General features: G+C 45.0%; 2 protein-coding genes across 3 annotated transcripts in view; both read right to left on the bottom strand.

The window, feature by feature from the left end:
• Positions 1-23,980, bottom strand: part of TJP2 (tight junction protein 2) — a 389,609-nt gene that overhangs the window by 29,444 nt on the left and 336,185 nt on the right. The window lies entirely within an intron of this gene.
• Positions 19,398-23,980, bottom strand: part of LOC144935528 (endosomal transmembrane epsin interactor 1-like) — a 114,156-nt gene continuing 109,573 nt past the window's right edge. For both annotated transcript variants that reach the window (XM_078862273.1, XM_078862274.1), the window contains one exon: positions 19,398-23,247. In XM_078862273.1, coding sequence (XP_078718399.1) covers positions 23,053-23,247 — 195 coding nt within the window. In that variant the 3' untranslated portion in view covers positions 19,398-23,052. The remainder of the gene's footprint in view (positions 23,248-23,980) is intronic.

Raw genomic sequence — 23,980 nt, 5'->3', positions numbered from 1 at the left:
GTTCTTACCCTGGTCTGCATGAGATTTCTCTAGCTACACTGGTATCTTCTTGGTTTTTTCGGTAAAGTCACGTAGAAGGGAAATAATAAAATAATAAAAATAAAACATAATAAAATACAATTCTCACGACGTTTCGGCCACAACGCAAGCAGCCGTCCTCAGGTGAAGAACAGGTCTGTCGGAAAGATAGCGTCTGAATGAGTGGCAGCTGCTTGCGCTGTGGCCGAAACGTCGTGAGAATTGTATTTTATTATGTTTTATTTTTATTATTTTATTATTTCCCTTCTACGTGACTTTATCGAAAGAACCAAGAAGATGAATCCCTGCAGTCACGAAAGCTTTAAACCGAAATACACTGGCATCCTTCCATAGTAAAGAAACAAAGAGCACAATGTGAATAATATCGAACAGACATCCCGAAGACCCCGAGGCCGGCCCAGGACACGCTGCTGCTGGCGGGGCTAAGTCGCTCGGCTCTCTTGGGAACGCCTGGGAGTTCCCCAGGAAGAGCTAGAGCAGGGGTCGGCAACCTGCGGCTCCGGAGCCGCATGCGGCTCTTTTGAACCTTGACCGCGGCTCCGGGGCGGATGCTAGCGAGGGGAGGAGGCGCACTGTGACACCTGCTGTGGCGTTGCCGCTGCTGACAGGTCGCCGCTCCGCTCCACACTGCCCGCCCGGTGACAGGCAATAACGTTGCCGTTGCTTTGTCACATGTTTGGAAGAAGTAAAAACCTTCCTGGGCAGCAAAGAGCTCACCTTTGCTGAGCTGGAACAGCCAGAGTGGCTGGAAAAATTACATTTTATGGTAGACATGACAGCACATCTAAACACGCTAAATACAACCCTTCAGGGGAAAGGAGGCACAGCCCTGCACATGCTGGAGGAGGTTTTGGCATTCGAGCGCAAGTTGACAGTGTTTGTCAAAGATTTACAGAGAGGTACACTGTCTCACTTTCCCTCTTTGAGAGAGTTCAAACAAAGTCATGATACGATAAATTTGGAATATTTCAAGTCTGCAATCACCACAATGCAAAGTTCGTTTGGGAAACGATTCTGTGAGTTCAGAGAGGAAAAAACGACATTATCCTTCCCTGTCACTCCCCTGGCGATCGATCCATCCCTATTGAATATGACTGCATTTGCAGGTGTAAGTCAACCTGATCTTGAGATGGAACTGGCCGATATAGCCGACAAAGATATATGGGTGTCCAAGTTCAAATGCTTGACCGCTACTCTTGAGGATGTTGCCCGTCAGAAGGCCATTCTGGCTCAGAATCATAAATGGAGTGATATTGAAAACCTTCCCAAACAGGACAAACTTGTATTCGAAACATGGAATGCCATCCCCAACACTTATATAAACATGAAAAAGTATGCATTTGGAGTCCTGTCGATCTTCGGCTCCACATATGTATGTGAGCAGGTCTTCTCCAACATGAACTATATTAAAAACAAACATCGATCACGCCTCACAGATGACAGCTTGCAAGCCTGTGTGAAAATGAAGGTGACGTCTTACAGCCCTGATGTGCAGACACTGTGCACTGAGGTTCAGGAGCAAAAATCCCATTAACCAGGTAATTTAGCTATTAATTTGCAAAAATATATTTTACATTGTTAAGTGAAAAAGTCATTTTTTTATTCAGATTGACAGCTGACTGCACGATCCTGTATATAGCAATAAGGTAAGAAACAATATATGCAGTGTTATATTTGTTTTAAATGTTGCAATGGTTTTGCGGCTCCCAGTTTATTTTTTCCTTCGGAAACGGGTCCAAGTGGCTCTTTATGTCTTAAAGGTTGCAGACCCCTGAGCTAGAGTCTGTGTATCGTAGTGTAGTGTATAGTGTAGTGTATAGTGTAGTGGAGTGTATAGTAGTGTAGTGTATAGTGTAGTGTATAGTGTAGTGTATAGTGTAGTGTATAGTAGTGTAGTGTATAGTAGTGTATAGTGTAGTGTATAGTGTAGTGTATAGTGTAGTGTATAGTAGTGTATATTATAGTAGTGTATAGTAGTGTATAGTGTAGTGTATAGTAGTGTATAGTGTAGTGTATATTGTAGTGTATAGTGTAGTGTATAGTGTAGTGTATAGTAGTGTATAGTATGGTAGTGTATAGTATGGTAGTGTATAGTATTGTATAGTAGTGTAGTGTATAGTAGTGTAGTGTATAGTAGTGTGCAGTAGTGTATGGTAGTGTAGTAGTGTATAGTAGTGTATAGTAGTGTATAGTGTAGTGTATAGTAGTGTATAGTATAGTAGTGTATAGTATGGTAGTGTATAGTAGTGTATGGTAGTGTAGTGTATAGTGGTGTAGTGTATAGTAGTGTGCAGTAGTGTATAGTAGTGTAGTAGTGTATAGTAGTGTATAGTAGTGTATAGTGTAGTGTATAGTAGTGTATAGTATAGTTGTGTATAGTGTAGTAGTGTATAGTAATGTATCGTGTAGTGTATAGTGTAGTGTATAGTGTAGTTTATAGTAATGCAGAGCTAGGAGTCTGTCGCCAGGGATAGGGAGGTATGGACCACCACTACTCAACACGCTACTGTAGTGTATAGTGTAATGGTGTGAAGTGTATAGTGTAGTAGTGTAGTGGTGTATAGTGTATAGTAATGTAGAGCTAGGAGTCTGTCGCCAGGGATAGGGAGGTGTGGACCGCCACTACTCAACACGCTGCTGTAGTGTATAGTGTAGTGTATAGTGCAGTGTATAGTGTAGTAGTGTATAGTGTAGTGTATAGTAATGTAGAGCTCGGAGTCTGTCGCCAGGGATAGGGAGTTGTGGACCGCCACTACTCAACACGCTGCGGCCGCGACCGTCACCAGAACAAGCGAACAACCCAACTCTGAAACAAACCTGTCAGTAACGCCATTGGAATAACAGAAAGCAGCATCATCCCGCCTACTGCAAAACACTCACAGTAACCTCCCGAAAAAGAGTCTTGAGATGCAGTGCGGCTTTCCTGGGTAAAAAAAAAGCGGAACAATAATACATCATATTCTTAGGTCTTTCGGTAATCTCAAAGAAAATAACAAGATAACCTATCTACGTGCCTTTACCAAGAATATTAATTCCTGCAGTCACGAAAGCTTTAAGTCAAGATTTAATAATACATCATATCCACACGCACATTTGTCTGTATGCATGAATGTTTGTTCAAATTCTTATTTATACACGTGTGTGGTGCAGATGTTTATCACGAACTAAGCTGTTTTCTTGGATATCGTCATTATATAATGTCGCTCTCTTGATAATCATGGATTTGATAAAATTATAGCAATGAAGTAAACATAATCTGTTGGGGTTTCTATTGGGGGGAGGGGGGTGACAAAGACGGCTTTCATCATAGCAGGCGTCATGGGAATTGTGAACGGCACAAATGACCCCCTGAATTCCGAACGAGAGAAATGTTTAGTGCAGCGGCGCTAACGGCCAATGAAAATGTACACGTTATGTTCCATGCAGCTGAGCTCTCTTTCCATATAAACATGAACCCAACACTGCACCGCTATGCTGCCGAGGTGTAGCGGTTATCACACTGAACTAATGGTTGGCAATTCATACGTAACACCAGGTTTGACCGCCTCGCGCGACGGTTGAAACGATGTGCAATTTTCTTAAATCCTCCACTTATCGCTTCTGTCTTATCCAGCAGTATAAATGGGTACCCGCCACAGTTAGTCGATCGGCAGTTTGCGTGTGGTGGGGTAAAGTGTGGGTATTCCCATCTATCCCAAGATGCCTGGCCAGTGTGGAATAGGAGGCAAAACATTACTCTCTGGGGGGCCTCTCTAGACCTTCCGAGAGTGGGGGAGGTCCTTCTTCCAGGTTCGCAGCTTTGTCCTTTCCAAGCCTACACATTCAAACGTTGCCAAGAAGCAGTAGATCACGTTGGATGTCGGAGACTGCTTGATACGCCCTTGGGAACTAATGGCGCAAGTGTGAAAATGGAGAATCATTAAAATTATTTATCCCATGTCCTCGTTTTCACTCTCGACAAGTGGGTTTTTGAAGCCCCATTTCGAGGCGATGTTTATATGACTCTGCGACGTTAGGTGTGCCCTCGCTGAAATCAAAACGCGATATATTGTGCGGGTACTTTTTTTTCCGTGGTGCGCAAACCTTTGGATAATTCCTTAAGTGAGGGTGACCTTCCTTCTCGCGGGTATTCTCTCCGCGAAATCGTGGATGCACAAGAGCTTAGAATGTTACTTTCAAGACCACGTCTTTTAAAATGTGTAAATGCCCAATGCAAAGCCGAATTGTTTCGTGAGCTCTTCCTTTTAATTAATAGCAAGCTTTGCGACAACAAATAAAAAGGGAAGCAGCAAATGCCTTGCAAATAAGCCACATGCAGCTCAATTGCGCTATCTCTCGCAAGGAAACGTTCGAAAGCAGCGAGGAGAAAACAACAACCACAACAACGTGGAGTCCAAGGCAAGGGCACGTAAACAAGTTGGAGAGGTTTGTGCGCAGCGGTCTATACAACTAACAACGGGATCGGCCTCATTAGCTCACACCAAAGTGATGTTTACGCGCGGGGACAAACGCGGAAATCGGGCGCAAACAAATCCGCATGATTTGCAGGTCACCGCGGTGGCCGCACTGTGCCCATTATGCCAATTGTGCGACGTCCCATTCGGCAGCGGAAACTTCGCGTGCAGTTACATCAAAGGGCGAGCCAGAGCGCCTCGGGAGGGGGGGAGGCTTGACGCGCGGCCACATTCACAGTGGCTTTCACTCGTGCTTATTTCATTCACAAAGAGGACTCGATTTATAATTGAATTGGCCCAATATACTTTAAATCGTTTACATTTTTACGGTTGTATTTCTTTGTTGTTGTTGTTGTCACGTTCGTTAAAACTGCCTGTCTTAGATGCGCGCGATGGTCACTGTTTTTGCCTTGCAGACCGTGTGGAAGAGAATGTTACAACTTTACGCTTAAAAAAGCGTAGAGCTTTTCGACTACATAACAGGTGCATCTTAAACGCCCTTGGCCACGTGTTGTCCCGAGGTACCAGAGGGCAACAGATAACGTTTCACGAATGGAACTGACATTCAAAAGGGACACATCAGCTGACAAGAGACAATAATCGAATTTCACAAGAATGTATATGACACAGTGCCGGATAAACATGAATTCTGGCGGTTGAAATCATGTAAATGGACTTCTGAATTAAGTCACCCTGCCGTAGTCCACCCAGATGATGTACAAACGGGCACACCACAGGCGGTCGATCAGCACATCGCATGCAGCAGGCTAGAGAGTGGGCACTCCCAAGTCTCTCCCAAGATATCTGACGAGTGTGGAAGTTCAAGGTCAAAATACTCCAGAAAAAAGGGCTCCCTGAAGCTCTTTCTAACGGTTGCCCATCATCACCATCTTTTGCCTATCTCTTATGGCGGAAGGCCGCCACAAACACTCCACGGTCCTCCGATTCTGATCTCATGCCTCTCAATGTCATGCCGTCACCAGCCTTGTCCACTGGCCTTAATGTATGCACTGTATGTTCTTTCCCACCGCACGTAGCACACAACGTTCATTGGAGGTGCGGGGGATGGACAAAATACGAAAACGAAAAGTAATTCCATTCCAGGGATGTGTTACGCCACCGTAACGTGAGTTATTCCTCAATGTTCTATTTAATGGGCAGGGTGCCCTTTAACAAATACAATCTATCTCATGAAACCTAAATATATTTATGCTAACACGTAAACAAAATGAACAGGTTTCCATTGGAAGTGATTGACAGAGAGATCAGATAAATGTATATCAACTCACACAGGCATTGCCACCATGCACAAACTGGGGAAGATGTTTCGTTCCTAAATATAAACATAATGCGGTATAGTGTGTGACTCATTTATGATTTCTATTGATTCGGTTATCAGAACGGTTGTTATTACCATTGGTGAGCAGTCGATTGGAGCATTTTCGTGCGGCGAGGGGTTGGGTGAGCAGCGACAATCAGGGCCACATTCCCACGGAACACCACCAGTGTGTCAGTGTCGGGAGCTTCCTCAACATCACTTGGCCAATTGATCCTTATGGCGTGACCCCGGGGTACCAACTAATACAAAATGGGCCGAGGCAATTAAATATGTTATTTCTGGGACACTTTTTTTGCCAGGGGTGTACTTCACTCCGCGACTGAGGTACCAATCAATCCGAAATCAGTGCCACACTCCGCGATGTCGAAACGCAGCGAGGACGATTGCGCCGAAACCCTGAACGCTCGCACGTGGCACCGTAGCGGTGCATCGTGTACAGCTCGTCGAGATGAGTCGATTGCCGCATCGCCAACCATCAACAGACTAAAAATTACTGCATCACGGACATTATGCGAGAGCCGGGGTACTATGGTACCCCGGGGTACCGCCAATTGACAAAGCGATGAACTGTGAATTTAAGCAGTGAGGCTGAAGGGCAACCCTTTTTTAACGGTTCCAGCAAGGCACGATTTTGTATGCGAATGTCACTTTACAATAGCCACAACAGCAGCTGCTATTTACCACTAAATGGTGATTTCACCACAGAGCTTGGGCCAGGCTTGGTGCACTTTGAGGCCACGAGGCGTTACAAAGTTTCGCTGCTGGCAGGAGGTTACACAACAGAACCAGCTGTTATGGGTTAACTGACTGAGATGACTGGCAGATGCACCACCTGTGCTCCCCATTTACACGAAGGCAAAGACAATTTATTGTTTCACATTCACCGTAAATTGTTTTAAATTACAATATCCTGGAGGGAAAAAATAACAAAAAAATATGCAGAATTATGAAGGCAGAATAATGTATGTATTTTCTTTTCTTAATTAAACTAACTAACATTATTTTATGGCTGGAATATTTAACTTACAATAAACAAAAGCCATAATTCTTACTTGACTCATGTGTGGGTGAGTCCAGGTTTCCCTCGAAACCACACAATACAGCTGCCTGCCGAGTAGCACACACAGCATACACAGTACACACGGTGCATGCGGTACACACAGTACACACGGTACACACAGTACACAGCACACACCGTGCATGCGGTACACACAGCACACACGGTACACACAGCACACACAGTACACACGGTGCATGCAGTACACACAGTACATACAATAGACACGGTATAGACACACATGGAATGTTGTCCCACGTATGACCGCATAGCCGTGTATGAGTAAATTCCAAGCCCCTAACAGGGAATTTTCGATAGAAATAGGTTTGCCGCATCTACGCGGAATCACACGAATTAAACCCGCACGAAGCCAGGGAGACCCTGCATATGATGAGCAATGAACATGAATAACAATTTGCAGCAACTTTCCCAATGTGTTCTTAGGTTTTTTCAGTAAAGTCACGTAGGTAAAAAATTCAAATTAATAAAAGTAAAATAAAAATAAAATAAAAATCACGACGTTTCGGAGGCAACACAAGCTTCCGTCTTCAGGTGGAACCGTCACAGCACGATAGCTGTATCTCACATGATAGCTGTATCTCACTTGATACAGCTATCGTGCTGTGACGGTTCCACCTGAAGACGGAAGCTTGTGTTGCCTCCGAAACGTCGTGATTTTTTTATTTTTTTATTTTACTTATATTAATTTTAATCTTTTACCTACGTGACTTTACCGAAAAAACCTAAGAATATGAATCCTTGCAATCACGAAAGCTTCAAATCTAGAATTTCCCAATGTGGTGTCAATCATGGGGGCTGCTTGACCATACTTCACCGCAATGGTCAGTGCAGGTTCGTGGAGCAGGTGGCCAGGAACTGATGGCACTGATCAATGCCATGGCCAGGAATAAGAACTCAGATCACCGCTGGGTTGACGGCAGCGTAGAGTTGCTCTTCACTGATCGCTCACTTCCCCCATGCGAGTATTATTGTCCCAGAACAAAGCAGATGTTTTACTAAATTTAACGGCACTAATATTTATATGTGCGTGTATAGTTTACAGATGGGGAGGGGGAAAGTGTTTGACCAACAATGTTTACGCGTACATAATCATCGACTAAACTGTCTTCAATTTGAAATGCATTAGCATGTCGATTTAAAGCTTTTGTGACTGCAGGGATTCATCTTCTTGGTTCTTTCGGTAAAGTCACGTAGAAGGGAAATAATAAAATAATAAAAATTAAACATAATAAAATACAATTCTCACGACGTTTCGGCCACAACGCAAGCAGCCGTCCTCAGGTGAAGAACAGGTCTGTCGGAAAGACAGCGTCAGACGCTGTCTTTCCGACAGACCTGTTCTTCAGCGTCAGACGCTGTCTTTCCGACAGACTTGTTCTTCACATGAGGACGGCTGCTTGCGTTGTGGCCGAAACGTCGTGAGAATTGTATTTTATTATGTTTTATTTTTATTATTTCATTATTTCCCTTCTACGTGACTTTACCGAAAGAACCAAGAAGATGCATTAGCATGGCAATTTACTCGAAACATCAGTCTTGCTCTTTTGCAAAGGCAAAAGCAAAATGCTGCTTCGTAGCATGCAATAGAAAGACGGCATCTAGGCGAACATCCGAAATGCACTTTCAAAACGCAGCACTGAGCTTGTGTGTTCACCAGCACGGTTATGTATCATGTCCAACGAGTGAATGAGCTTTTGGACCCTTCAGGACACGGGGACGCCACGATGCTGCTCCAGCTGAAGCATCCTCCAAAAGTGCCCTGCGTATTTATTTTCTTCGCGTCTCTTCCTGTACCTCACTGCGACCACGTTCCGTCTTTTTCTCCAGAGCCCCGTGCGATGTTGCAAAGGTAAACGATGTACATAAGGAACGAGGCAAAAAAAAATATATGACTCGTTAATACGCGAGTCGCGGTCTTCACTCGGCGTTAATTCGTCGTTTTTGCCGCGCATTCAAACAAATGCAGTGCTGAGATGTCTCTGCGGGAGCAAAGTGTGCCCTGTCCCCTCTGCTATCCCCTCGCAATGGGCAAAGTGTTTAGAGATGAGCGTTGCTTGCCGCTGGCTTGAGAGGCGCTTGCTGGAACAGCCTAGACATATCTGCACGCTGCACATTGCTAATGCGGTGGATTTTCTACAGCCCTTGGAGAGAGAAACACGTGTTGCTGTTGTTGTTGTTGTTTAAAAGCATAAGTCCATGCCTCAAGTCTCAATGGCAATAGAGCACCAGTGCTAATAGGGATTACTGAACTGCGTGATAATTACGTTTGACTATGCTTTGATTGGGACAGCCTGCGGTATCTAATATGTTGACGAGTGTGTGAATGTTTTGTGTTTTCGGTGATATTGGCGGTGTCTGTAACACGGCCAATGTGTGGCCTTGTCGATTTGCCACCGACCTTTGAAACAATATGAAGCACGTATCGTGTTGCTCAGCATTGTTCGGTCGCGGCAGGGTTTTGACGGCTAAACTTACATAAAACACAGCCAACTGCCAAGGGGCACCAATCCAATTGCGTTGCTCATGCTTACACACCCTACACATATTGATAAGACGCAACTTTTTTTTTTACTTTCCTTCGGAGAACACAGCGTACTTCTTCTTGGTTCAACTTCTTGGTTCTTTCGGTAAAGTCACGTATAATGGAATTAATAAAATAATAAAAATAAAACATAATAAAATAATTCTCACCTGAGGACGGCTGCTTGCGTTGTGGCCGAAACGTCGTGAGAATTATTTTATTATTTTTATTTTATTTTATTATTTCCGTTATACGTGACTTTACCGAAAGAACCAAGAAGATGAATCCCTGCAGTCACGAAAGCTTTAAATCGAAATTCTTCTTGGTTCTTTCGGTAAAGTCGAAATTTAACACAGCGTACTCTTTAAACTCTGAACGAGGGTACAATCTCAGCTTGGGCGTGTGCGATTGGCAACACCGTTGCACGGTGGAATGTCATGCATGAAGCGGCGAACATAAAGCCACACTCGAACCTTCCATGCCACGGCTTTATGTTCACCGCTGGATTGTGGTGGGGGCCCAGATGGGAGCACTGGGTCACACGTGTCTTCATGTGCATAGACTTTGTCCACTCCCCCCCCACCCACCTCCCGAAGTTGTTGCAGTACCTTGTGAAGAGGTCTTCGTTTGAAAAACCTACCCGCCGAATTGCGTGTTCAACGCGGCGCGAAAGTGCCTCCAATTTGCTGCGCTATCCAAAGCGTGGCGTGTGCACGATGCTGTTGTGGGTGGCTGCTATCTCCTGTCATCCCACGTCTACTGCGCCCGCACGCTCGCTGGCTCCAGTGTCGTGCATAGCCACACACAGGGGCAACTCAAAGTGACGTGGCGAGAATAAAACGATATTCTGATAAACGCAGAGCACGAGTATCAACGTCAAAATAACATTCCTGTGACAAACATTAAGACACCGGCTTGTCACGGCACGGAAACATGCATTGTACTGTGGTAAGTATAGTAAGCCAACGTTTCAGGGCAAGACCCTTAATGTTGCGACATTGTGAGCAAGGGCAAGGTTCAATAAACTATTTAAAATCTCTACTAAACTTATCCAGGTGACAATTACAATTGTTTACCGTAATATATTGTGAATTTTCGTACGTACCTAAAAATGCTACGAAGTTTTAAACTTGGTGTAAAACGTGATTTGTTTAAAGTCTGAAACAAAAATCAATCTCTAGCAAACCACAAATTGCTCGCTAAAAGGCGGTTTATGCATCTATATTATTCATAACAAAGGTTTTTTTGGGGGGTTAGATCGCGTCAGTATAAATGTGTCTAGATTTGAAGCTTTCGTGACTGCAAGGATTCATACTTTTTTCGGGGTGGGGAGGGGCTGGGTGGGGAGGGGAGGGTGGGGAGGGGCTGGGTGGGGAGGGTGGGAGGGATGGGGCTGGGTGGGGAGGGGCTGGTCACCCCGTGGTGCCCTTATATAACTCAACGTTTAACCTACTCACGCTGGCTTGTGCCAACGTTTAACCTACCAGCTCCCTCCGCAGGAATGTGTTATCAAGTGGATTCGCAGTCGAAAGAGTGTGGAGCTGTTCACAGCTCTGAGCTTGAGTGGAGCAAACTCCGCAATGTTACGGCGACAATGAATCCGGCCAAAAAAAAGACACAACTGTGCACACTCCACAAAAAATGGTACCATATTTTACCCACTTCAACGGGGATGATGGGCTGAGTTAATCAGGGACTTGAACACCCGAACCTTCCGTGTGTCCCCCCCCCCCCATGTGTGCCCCCCCCCGTGTGTCTGTCCCCCCGTGTGTCCCCCCCGTGTGTCCCCCCCCCCGTGTGTCCCCCCCCCCGTGTGTCCCCCCCCCCGTGTGCCCCCCCCGTGTGCCCCCCCGTGCCCCCCCCCGTGTGCCCCCGTGTCCCCCCGTGCCCCCCCCCCGTGTCCCCCCGTGCCCCCCCCCCGTGTGCCCCCCCGTGTGCCCCCCCCGTGTGCCCCCCCCCCGTGTGCCCCCCCCCGTGTGCCCCCCCCCCGTGTGCCCCCCCCCCTCGTGTGCCCCCCCCCTCGTGTGCCCCCCCCCCCCCCTCTCATGTCGCGAGATTGCCACCGCAGCTCCAGTGGCAACACGTGACCTCCAAGGTCTGCTGGTGGAACGTCCCACTTGTGGGAAACTTTACACTGGCGATGACGGTGATGCATTGCGCCACGAAATTACCGTATCCCATCCCCCTCTCCTATGACGCCGACTGCTTGATGTGTTCTAGAATCGCCACGGAACGAATCTACAATAAAAAAAAACACACAAGTCTCCGTTTTCAACAGAGGCAGTCCCTTGTCATTTCCTCCACGTGCAGGGTAATTACTTAGGTGTTATTCTCCCCCCATCACGCTAGTTTCTGGTGTCTATCACGGATGACTGCACGCACGGTATTATGGCGAGGCTTATTGTATCACTTGAGCAATAACAATATTTTGTTTTGCCATTCATGCTTGATTTCTTCAATGCCTGTGTTTTCTACGAAACATAACATTACCAGTTTTATTTCACCAAAGCATTGCACTCTAAGACCCACCCAAATATAACAGACACACACACACACACGCGGGTCGACCATTCAGTTTGGCTCCCACCTTTCGATAGTTTGTTTAGCCAGACTACATGAAGTCCATGGATTTATGGATTTAACTGTTGTCAATCAAACCAAATGAACTTGCTTCATGAGCTGTCTCTACCCTTTCGTATCCTCCTCCTGCGAACACCAAAAAACACGTGAAATTTTTCTGTATTCAATCATTGCAGTGTGCAAATTAAAGGCGTGGTTTTTTTTAACAATTCGTTTTGGATCCTGACTTTCCAACGCAGTACGCAAGTGTAGGGTAGACTAGTAGGCGATTACACGAACCGTTTCACATGACGTTTGAGCAATGACCTTGAAACCTTACAAGTTACGGAGCGACGCGAATGTTTTCCGTCGTAAAAAAACATGTTTTTTAACTCGCCGAATAAATTTGTATGCAACTACCATACATTCGTATTGTCTAAATATTTTCACTTTCAAAATAACCCTTCAAAAAATTCATTCCGAAAAAAATATTTCCATCACCAAAAATGCCGCTTTTATGGATGCAAATTAGATTACTGACCTTTTTTGTTTGTTCCATGAATGTTTACGAAAAAATTGAAATGTTTGCTTTCATATATTACAGGAATACACGTCACGTGATTTTTCAGGATGCTTTCCCCCATCAGGGACTCAAAGTTGCCTTGTCAGCTGTTTGATTTGATGGTTTAAGCACACAATGAAAAGCTGTCTGTGAGCCACTTGCCTTACCACAGCAGAGCAAAGCCTGTCAAGTTTAACCTTTATTTACAACGGCATTGCACATGGACATCTTGATATACATTGCCCTTTAACAAAGGAAATCCTAGTGCCACCTATTTACAGCTACGCCGATGTATCCTGCTGTGTGTGCGGAGTAGATTGTATAGTGGTCAGTGCACTGCGCAATAAACTTGGTCACCTAAGTTCAATTCCTGGCCAATTACTGTCATGGACTTACCCTAGATGAACTCTGTCTTGAATGAGTAACACAGTGTGTGATGTGTAAACACCAGCCCTGGGGAGACAAAGGCAGCCAGGCACATTGCTGGCTTCCCCACCCTCCTTGTGTGATGTGGCCAGCCATAGTGGGGGTGCTTACTTTTTGCCTTTGCGTGTTTACTATATGTGCTGTCGGTGATCAAAACATAAATACAAAACATTTGAAAATGTCATTTTGAACACACGCAACAAGTGTGAAGTCTGCGTTGTTTGAATAACCCCATTGTTTTTTGAGAAGGCCGTTTATTCGGGTAACCAAAAATATAGCGTTATATTTATTTTATTTTCTCCAGTAGACTTATCCATCTTCTAAAATACTGTTATATACTCATACTTTTAATAAAGCGGGCGGGGGGGGGGAAGATATTCACAACATGTACCAGTTATTTTATTTTAGGCTGGGAGTTTACGAGCAAACCTCCAGTCGTTCACAAATATTAAATTCTACATCGGTAAACAAAATGCATTTCGAATACGATTTTATTCTGTACAATTTTAGCTGTACAAAACACCTTTATTACAAGTAAGCACTTTCTAAAGAGTTGAAACATGAGACTCAGTAGTTGGCAATCGTTGTTTGCTTTGCAAAACTCATCATGACATCTTCTTGGTTCTTTCGGTAAAGTCACGTAGAAGGAAAATAATAAAATAATAAAAATAAAACATAATAAAATAATTCTCACGACGTTTCCGCCACAACGCAAGCAGCCGTCTTCAGGTGGAGAACAGGTCTGTCAAGTAGACAGAGTCTGAATGGCTTGACAGACCTGTTCTCCACCTGAAAACGGCTGCTTGCGTTGTGGCCGAAACATCGTGAGAATTATTTATTATGTTTTATTTTTATTATTGTATTATTTTCCTTCTACGTGACTTTACCGAAAGAACCAAGAAGATGAATCCCTGCAGTCACGAAAGCTTTAAATCATCATGACATTTCGATTTAAAGCTTTCGTGACTGCAGGGATTCATCTTCTTGGTTCTTTCGGTAAAGTCACGTAGAAGGGAAGTAATAAAATAATAAAAATAATATAATGGGGGGGGGGGGGGGTTAGATCTCAATAAACAACAAAGCATCACAAACATGGCGTAAGATGCACAGTCAATATCCGATGATTCCTGAGATATAAACTAACCAACAAAATAAAGTGCTTGATCCTAGCTACGCGTACGCACTGGGCGCGAGACATTTTTTTCCCGGCGTGCCGCTTTTGAAATGTTCCAATGTCCACCACGTCACACATTTCCTGCTCGCGTTCGTTACGTTTGGACTGAAAAATGTGCGTTCCCTGTTCATCGAGCCGTTTCGGCGCACCACCGATATTACAAACTTAACTCGAGTGGTTTTTTTTCACCGTTTCCGTCCAGGTGATGAGAGTTCTAGCCCAGTAACCAAAATCGCCCCCTAACCCATCTCCGCCCGAGCGTGTGCGTGCCGTGGCGTGTGATCGGTGACCTCCCCTCACCGCCCCCCCCGTTTTGTCAAGAAGACAGATGCCAATGTAAAAGTCACATGTTTAAATAGCCACTGTTATAGCCCTCCGATGCGTCTTTGTGCTCTTAGGGCACGATTTGCTCCGCACGCTGGCAGCGGAGAGTAAAGTTGGACACAGTGCCGAAGAGTACGTGGCACGACCAGAAATACGCAGTGGAGAGTTACACAGCACAGCCGTCGAAACCCACGCAATAATCGTATTCAGCGTTGTATATTCAGTGATGCATATACGTCAAAAGGCTCAGGTTGAGGACGGATGCAATAATCCCAGAAGTGTGATCCAACCGAATTATGTTTTAAACCACGAATGTTACACAAAGTGGACAGGGAATATTTTAAATAGTGGCACGGATTTTTTTTTATATATATAAAGATGCAGTTATATACATAAGGGGCGGTCAAAAAAACAAGTCAGACAGCAGAAAATGCACAGGCATTTGTCTCGTTAAGAACAAAATGTTACGATTGCTTTGAAGTGCTCTCTTCGCACACAAACCGTAGAATATAAGTGCATTGATACGAGGCTAGAATGCTGAAACAAATCATTTGTGCGGGGGAGGTTTCCACGTATTTTTAATATCTTGTTTGACCGTCCCTCGCATACACACACACACGTAGATGTCAAATCACCTCCTTTGTCCAGTAAAAGCAGCGCCTCTTCTCGAAGAGGAACGAGCGAAACGTTATTGCTGCAGGATTTATGGTAAATAAAAAATATTCAGAGGTAAATCTGCGTCGGGTTAAAAAGTGCAAATTCTCTCGGATATTACCTGTCACAGCCTCCCATGCAGCCATATTTTCCACAACGTCATTCGTATGTTTACCGTCACCGTGAGTGCTCGAACGGGGAAATCGCGTCGTGATCCACGGCCTCAACAGTGGAGGGCAGGAGCCGCAGACAGAGGCGATTGCAGAAGACAATAATTGGCAGCGTGGTGAGATTAACGTCAACAACCAACAATTGCTATGCAGTGAGCAAAAACAAAGAAATCAAGAAAATGCAAAAAATGCAATGTGTGTGTGTGTGTTGTATCCCTTTATGGGGAGCGGTAGTGTAGCGATTAGCGCGCTGCGCTATGAACCTGGCGACCCGGGTTCGATTCCCGCTCACGGCTAACACCAGTGACGATTATCTGAACCGATCCTGGGCCTCCCGTAGGTCGACTCAGCCTTAAATGAGTACCTGGTGCGGTGTGTAAACATCGCCACTGGGGAGACAAAGGCGGTCGGGCGTGGTGTTGGACACCCACCCCCTCGTGTGCCGTGCCGGCCTTCATAGGTGCTCACTAACAGCACTTGCCCCTACAGTCTGTTACAGGCTATACGGGGGATCTTTGTTGTATCCCTTACGTTTAAATACAGAACAGACATTCTGAGCAACCATCAGTGTTTTGGCACGTGGTTTCATGTTACTGGGCCTATACGCTGCCAGTGTGGGTCACCGAATACATTGCCGAGATGTAACGTGACGAGCCCAAATACTGCACCCACATTCAGCGCGACGTGATGGGACGTCCAGAGCTAGCGGCATCTCTCCGCGACCCGAACGCGCATTTCTCGCGCAAGCTCCAACACTTCTTGGGCACCTGCCCGTTGGATGTGGATTGCAAGGGAAGCGAGGCCAGCTTCATATTGTCCCCGACGAAGTGGCAATTCACGCCGCCGCCGCACGCTCGCGGGCCACCGTCGTCGCCTTTTGCACGGCTCCAGCCGTTTCTATTCCTCTCGTCTCGATGAGCGATCGCAAAACACCGACGAGCGCTAGCGCGCGCCGTTTACTGTGATGCGTTCAAAAGCACGACGGTGCCCGTCGATGAATTAGCACCTCCTGCAGATTCATACTCTTAGTTTGTTTCGGTAAAGTCACGTAGGTAAAAAAATGAAATAAAAATTAATAAAAATAAAATAATAATACGTAAAAAATCACGACGTTTCGGAGGCAACACAAGTCTCCGTCATCAGGTGGGACCGTCACAGCCAGATTTGATTTATCAAGTGAGGCAGGGATTCCAAGATGCAAGTTCTTAAATACAAGTTAAGGGGGAGGAGAGGGGGGGAGCTTATCAGAATGTGGTAGCTAATGAATGGAACGTATCGGGAGGGGGGGGGCTAAAAGAGAGCACCCACCTGATGACGGAGACTTGTGTTGCCTCCGAAACGTCGTGATTTTTTTATTATTATTTTATTTTTTATAAATTGTAATTGAATTTTTTTACGTACGTGACTTTACCGAAAAAACTAAGAGTATGAATCCTTGCAGTCACGAGAACTTCAAATCTAGAATCCTGCAGAATCGCTCGCTCCCGCATTGACGGTGTGTTACGCGTGCGGTGGTGTAGTACCGTTGCAACCAGAGCTCGGGCACAACATCAAATTGCTGGGGGTGAAACATCCATCTTTGCCGTGACATCGCCGTGGCTCCCCGTGACCTTTCAAACGTAAACATGTTTTTGTTTGTAGCAAGCACTGCCGCGCTTGTTGACGCTCGTTTAGTGTCGCGTAATTGCGGCCAATGTTTTTTGTTACGATCGCTTCTCATAAAGATATCGAAGCAATGGATATCGTTGTAAAAAAATTATTGACTTGGTTAAATTTATCCCCTGTTAAAGAGAGGTTTCATTATTCATTTACCTTCAGCAGCACCTATAAAATAGTTTTTATTTCATAGAGAAAACCAGAGTAACATTTTTAGGTGCTCCATATGAGCTACTTTGTAAAATAATAGGTCCATAACAAAGCGATCAATTTCCATCTCTTCACCTGTACAGCCAGGTTATGTACTTGAGCAGAAACCACAAGTATCACATTTCAAACTAAATTCCTACATTTTGACAAATCACTAGGTGAAAATGATATGGAAGAGGTATTCCATTCATGAGGAGCATGACCATATTAACAAAGGAGATCTATAATCAGAAAGAAAATGGGGCCGAAAATGTGTCCAGAAATATAGCTTTCATTAAAAGCGCCAAAGCCTCGAAGGCTGTTTCCAAAATGAGACAAATGAGTCTCCGGCTGGGAAACAGCAGCAATGAAACACCTCCACAGCTCACAACTAGCAGGAGTGGCAGGCATGGCTTGCAAGAGCGCGGCCTATTTGTCAATGCAGAGTCTCAGTGTTGCGGAAATGTTACGCTCAAAAGCATTCCCATTATGACCCGGGCAGCATTGCTGATGCACGAGCACCAGGCACGCACGAAGCTAGCCGAGATGGAACGCGTGACAGTGCAATGTAACGCCGCTGCAATCACCAATCACAGAAAGCCACGGCTCGCAAACGTTCACCCACATTCGCAATACAAGGCGAGTCGTGGCAGTGCTCTCTCTCTGAACACACAATGGTATTCCCAAGCCATCATAGCAGCAGCAGAGGCTTTTGCCGAACCACCGAACAAAGATGGTTACCGCACCGCGCGTTCTCGGATGTGCTTCTGCGGCCTTGTTTTTCCCCCTTATTTTAAATGTAGATTGAAAACTATTTTTTTTGCAAGTGCTTTTTGTCGTGTCTAGTTTGTTGTCCTACCCCAGCACCTCCGATGAGTGCACGGTTGGCTACGTACGGGATCGAAACAAGCTCAACGTACGTACACACAGTGATCGTACGACGCGCATTCCGTGTTGCTTAGCGCTGAAGCGGAGCCTTCTATATGCAAGTGGTCTTCCATTTGCGGGTTTTAGTATATCCAGACTTTCCTGTAAACTTTCATCCAACCAATTCTAGATTTGAAGCTTTCGTGACTGCAAGGATTCATATTCTTAGGTTTTTTCGGTAAAGTCACGTAGGTAAAAAAACATTCTAATTAATAAAAGTAAAATAAAAATCACGACGTTTCGGAGGCAACACAAGCTTCCGTCTTCAGGTGGAACCGTCACAGCACGCTTGCTGTATCAAATAAATGATAATTTAATTTTTTTTACCTACGTGACTTTACTGAAAAAAACCTAAGAATATTCCATCCAACCATTTCATGTGGACATTGGGTACGGATTTAGGTCACCTCCACTGGCTGCTGTGTACACGTCCTGTGGAAATAATGCTGCCTTAATTACATGATATGAGACGTCTAAATGTGAATAGTAGAACAGTTAATCTTCTCTAAAGTTAAAACTCTTAGGATAGCTGAATATTGTCAAGAATCAATAAAGGGCCACAGGACTCTGGAGATGTGTTGTGTATTTCAGGAATGTTTTTAATTTGTTCTCCCAAATTACCTATCATATTTTCTAATTAAGTCGCCATGTTTAATGCCAAATGCTACACGATGCACTTATTGAATTGGAACGCGGGTACAAAACATTGAAATTAAAGAAGTGACACTGAATTTACAACCGGTTTCTCTACTCAATGGGGTAACAACCACACAGCCCAGTTGTGTGGAGGGGGGGGGCGGGGGGTGCTGAGACCCCCCGCTCCCTCCCTAAAATTGTGATCGTTTAGGAGTTCAATAAAGCAAGCAGAATAGATAAAAGCAGGTCGTAGAGGCACACATTCTGCTGAACATTTGTTGAAATTGTCTAACGCGTCGGCTTTCGCGACCAATATTATTCACAACAAAGGTTTTCGGGTTAAATCGCGTGAATATAAATGTGTCGTAACCCTCCACCACCCGACAGAGCCAGTAGTAAGGTTTGTCACGTAAACAGAACGCGCCAATTAGTGACCACTTCAGCCCATCGGTGTGTTGGAGAGTAAATCCACACCTGTAACTCATTGGCGCGTTGTTTGCGTGACAACCCTTACTGGATGTCTTGGGTGGTGGATGGTTACTACACATTTATACTTACGCGATCTAACCCCCAAAAAAACTTTATTAGTTTGAATCTGTGTTTAACATTTACCGTGTCGTGCCCCCCCACCCCCCACCCGCTTGCCCCACTGCTTTTTGTATTCTTACCCCCCCACCACCCCACGCTGCCACTCTTAAAGACGGCCAAGCTACTGGGCTGTAACTACACGGCCACTGAGACTCCGCAGCGGTGGACAGCAGAGAGCCGCGTGGCTCCACTGATGACTCCATCCTCTTCTTGGTTCTTTCGGTAAAGTCACGTAGAAGGGAAATAATAAAATAATAAAAATAAAACTAAATAAAATAATTCTCACGACGTTTCGGCCACGACGCAAGCAGCCGTCCTCAGGTGAAGAACAGGTCTGTCGGAAAGACAGCGTTGTGGCCGAAACGTCGTGAGAATTATTTTATTTAGTTTTATTTGTATTATTTTATTATTTCCCTTCTATGTGACTTTACCGAAAGAACCAAGAAGATGAATCCCTGCAGTCACGAAAGCTTTAAATCGAAATTTGACTCCATCCTCGTTTGCAGCTCAACTGGAAACTATCTTCAACTTGGATCGTACGTACGAATATCGACGGATAGGGGATCTGCGTTTCTTTTGATCTTTTAAAGCCTTCGACAGCGAATTCAGGTGCGACCTCGACCCGAAGTCGTCAACTAAAATCACCGAGTCGCTTGGTCAAGCAGAAGAAGAGGGCTTCTGCGAACGCGACGCCACTGCAGGAGGTGACGGTCCCGCAGTGATGAGCAGCTTGCCGTGCCTCGCGGACAGTTCACAAACCACAGTTTCACTTCAATGTAGTCGAACATTTAAAACGAATTTCTTCGAAACTGCTTTTTGTGTCTCGTTTATTGTTCTTGCCCTCAGATGAGCACGGTTGGGTACGTACGGTGCGAAAGAGGTTCAATATCCATAAATACGTTGGCATATCAGATGACAAAAGGGATCCAGTTTGAGATTGTTGATTCCCGAACGTGCACTGTTTGAGAAGCGTTATTCTTAAATGATTTTGTTTGCGAGAAGCCATTTAGGTGGTAGGCCCTCAACTAGAAAATAGAGCTCACTAAACTCGTTAGTATACTCAGGCAATTCAATTTATGCATTTGCCATCCTAGGACTGACAAAGGCTATGGGGCCATTTTGTTTACAATGTGGCCTAGTGTCGGCAGGCTCATATGTTCCGCATTATGCTGTATTTGTCCGCTAATTGGTTCAACAGTTGATATTTACTGGCATTAATTAGCATTAAACACAGATGCGCCAAACTGCAGGTGTAATGATGAAGCAACAGGACACGTGCGATGAAAGAGAGAGAGTTTTAAATGGCCTTCAGAGGCTTGTTGCATTTCCTCGACGAAAATGCGGTAAGCAATAGGTTTAAAATGCCAAGGGAAATAAGCCAAGAATGCAATTTGCAATGTAAAGCACCCGTGTGGCTGTGTATACTTGGATTTTTGTTTTGTTTTTACTTAGATTGGATTATTTTTGTCATTAAGAGAGACGGGGGGGAAAAGGCGTCTTGAAACAATTTGGGCTCAGTTCCGTTCAGCACATTTCACCGTGAACAGGAATTGATGTTTAGTAGGGTGAATTTGATTTGACAAAATAATGAACACCACAAGTCAGTGTTAATTACAGCTCTGTGTTAATCCACTGCTGGACGAATGCACCCCCATGCCTTAAACGGCATGGGGGTTTTGTTCAATGGTACTTCGTGAAAGCTGGATAGTCGTGTGCGTTTCCATGATGAGGGAGACATATCCAGGACTCGTTGATATCACTCGCTACTGATGATCTTAGCCATGGTTGGGAATCAAACTCAGGTCATCGCGTTCGTAGCGCCGTACGTGAAACACTGCGCAATCCGTTTAAAAGATATGTTGCACATAATTGCTTTGTGTGGTGAAATACCTTATATATGTATAGTAAGCACACAGCATTATAAATATAATTTAATTTTAAGGCTGACCAATACAAAGTGTAACCTCATTTGTTGTTGGTCCCATTACATAAGACCATCATATTTAAACATTCTGCCATTCCTGTCGACCATATCTTGGTGAAAACTGCTTTTATGCGTTTTTTGTTACAGATTAACAACACATTTTGTTGACAATTTTGCCCACTGAGACCGTGTTTTTAAAACTATGAAATAAAAAATGATGCACTTTCTGATTGCGCAGGAATCTTGTGAATTCCTAGAAAGAAAAAAGAAAGAAATTCAACTGAGGGCTCGGCTGTTACAAGGGGAAAATATGAGATAAACGTGCATTGAAAACGCGTGACAACCTACCCTGTGGGGGGTATGATTACGGCATTATAGTTTGACAAGCTTCTGTCAGTTCCTGCAAAGAAACAAATCCTGTGAAATAGTTAGCAAACATTTCTTAACGTATAAAATGTATCCTACCCCGAGTATCTATTAATTGTGTTTTTACTCACTCGCTAATTCATTTTCACATTTCAAAAGGCGTGGTAGCTGGCGGCTGAAAGAAAATGAAGTTATTTCATCGGTTCCGTCCCAAAGGGAAAAATAGATACAGCTACACAGGGAACCGTTGGCCTGGTGCGTTGGTTCTGCCTTCAGGCCGAACAAACCTGCACACACACAAAATCCGATGGGGCTTTAATTCATTAACGGCATTAAAGGAATATATGTGGCTCGCGAGTGCATTACAAAAGTGTAATCATGGTGCCTGCTGGAGCAGCAGTGACGAGTCCTCGAGAGGATTAAGAATGTATTTTTGGATAGCTTACGAATTGTAAAAAAAAAAACTCAAATCGTATCGAGTAAACCAGTGTCAAGATGTACGGCGAATATTAATGAAAAGTACTAACGTCAAACTGTAGTGCTGGTACCGAATTAAATACGCGATTGAGAAATGCTCACTGCATTCGCGTGAAGCCGTATCGTGGTAGACAATTAGCGAAGCGCTTCAACTTTCTTGTGCAACCATAGCTTGAATAGAATTTCACGCTTCAACAATAACAATAATACAACTTTTACATCAAATAAAACCATTGATATCTTCAGTCCAATTTGCATTGTTTATACCCACCTTTAAATAAAGATTACAATAACAATAATTAAGCAGCCAAGTGGCCTCCAAGCAATTAACACATTTACCTTTTTAACACGTAGGCTTTCGCGACCAATATTATTCATAATCAACCTTTTTGGGTTTAGATCGCGGAGCCTCACCATTCTGGCGAATTGCCCGATGATGCTGGATGCAATTACCAGCAAAACGTCGTACTCAAAAATTGTAAATGTCGTGGTTTCACGCTTCAACACACCGGTGGGCTAAAGCAGTGAACTATTTGTCTTTTGTCAACGTGACACTTTTTTACTGATTGGCCGTGTCGGGTGGTGGAGGGTTACGACACATTTATAAATAACGCGATCTAAACCCAAAAACGTTGATTATGAACATTTACCTTGGTGTCCAGGGTCTGGCTGGAGGGGGGGGGGGATAAAACGATCAATCGGGAGCGTCGTCGATTGTAATTTGCGTTGACGTAAAAATGTCGCCGTCGCAGCACCAGGCATAGGCGGCCACCGTGCGCTGCTTCCGCGGTCGGATGCGCGGCAGAAGTCTTCCCGCACATTCGCTCGCTCGGTGGTCAGACGCGGCCTTTAAACGCTAAAAGGCCAAACTGCCGCGGGGGCAACACTCTGCGCGAACGCAAAGGGTGACGAAGAGGACGGCGACGACGGCGATCGTCGCCACGGGGAAAGCGCACGCGCGCGAAAATTGCGCGCGTCAGCGTCCGGGGTTAAAGGACGGTCTCTCGACAGATCCCGATGTGACTGTGAGGCCGGTCGTGCTCGCCGTGGTGAGGGAGGCGTCTCTGGGCTGACGGGGCCGATGAGCTCGTCTCTCCGCAGCTGCTCAAGTTCAAGCTTTGCCGGCGAGCCCGCCGGCTCGGCTGCCGAGGCTGTGGCCGGTCTGATTGGCAGCCGGCTATAGCCTGAACACAAACAAACAAACAAAGGGAAATAATAATACTCTTAGGTTTTTTTTCCGGTAAAGTCACGTAGGTAAAAAATAAAAAATTAATTTAAATTAATAAAAGTTAAACTAAAAATCACGACGTTTCAGAGGCAACACAAGCTTCCGTCTTCAGGTGGAACCGTCACAGCACGCAAGCGTGCTTTTATTAATTTTAATTTAATTTTTATTTATTACCTACGTGACTTTACCGAAAAAACATAAGAGTATGAATCCTTGCAGTCACAAAAGCTTCAAATCTAGAATGAAATAATAATATTCATCACTCAACAAAAACTCCCCCCTCCTCCTCCTCCATCATACAGCCGTGAAGACTGTAGGAGCAAGTGCTGTTATACGAACCTCGGAGTGCAGACGGACACACGTAACAGAGATTAACACCCGTCCACCGCACATGTCGCCATATCAGACTGTTGAAGGCCAGCAGAGTGTACGAGGGGGTGGGATGGCTAACGTCACGCCCGACCACCTTTGTCTCCCCCGCATTGAAGTCGGTGAGGCCCAGCACCGATTCAGGTATTTGTCGCCGTTATTGGTCGCGAGTGGGAATGCGAACTCGGGTGGCCCAGGTTGTAGCGCGGTGTGCTGAGCCACTCTGCACTGCAGCTCGTCGCACGCATACACACAGCGGTCCCCCTCTGTGCACTGTTAGTGAGCACCTTGAAGGTCAAGTGAACCGACTGAAGGTGAAG

Source organism: Lampetra fluviatilis, chromosome 13 (assembly GCF_964198595.1).
Source record: "Lampetra fluviatilis chromosome 13, kcLamFluv1.1, whole genome shotgun sequence".
Taxonomy (NCBI): domain Eukaryota; kingdom Metazoa; phylum Chordata; class Hyperoartia; order Petromyzontiformes; family Petromyzontidae; genus Lampetra; species Lampetra fluviatilis.
Note: the sequence above shows the minus strand (reverse complement) of the source record. Positions and strands in the feature narration are given on the sequence as shown.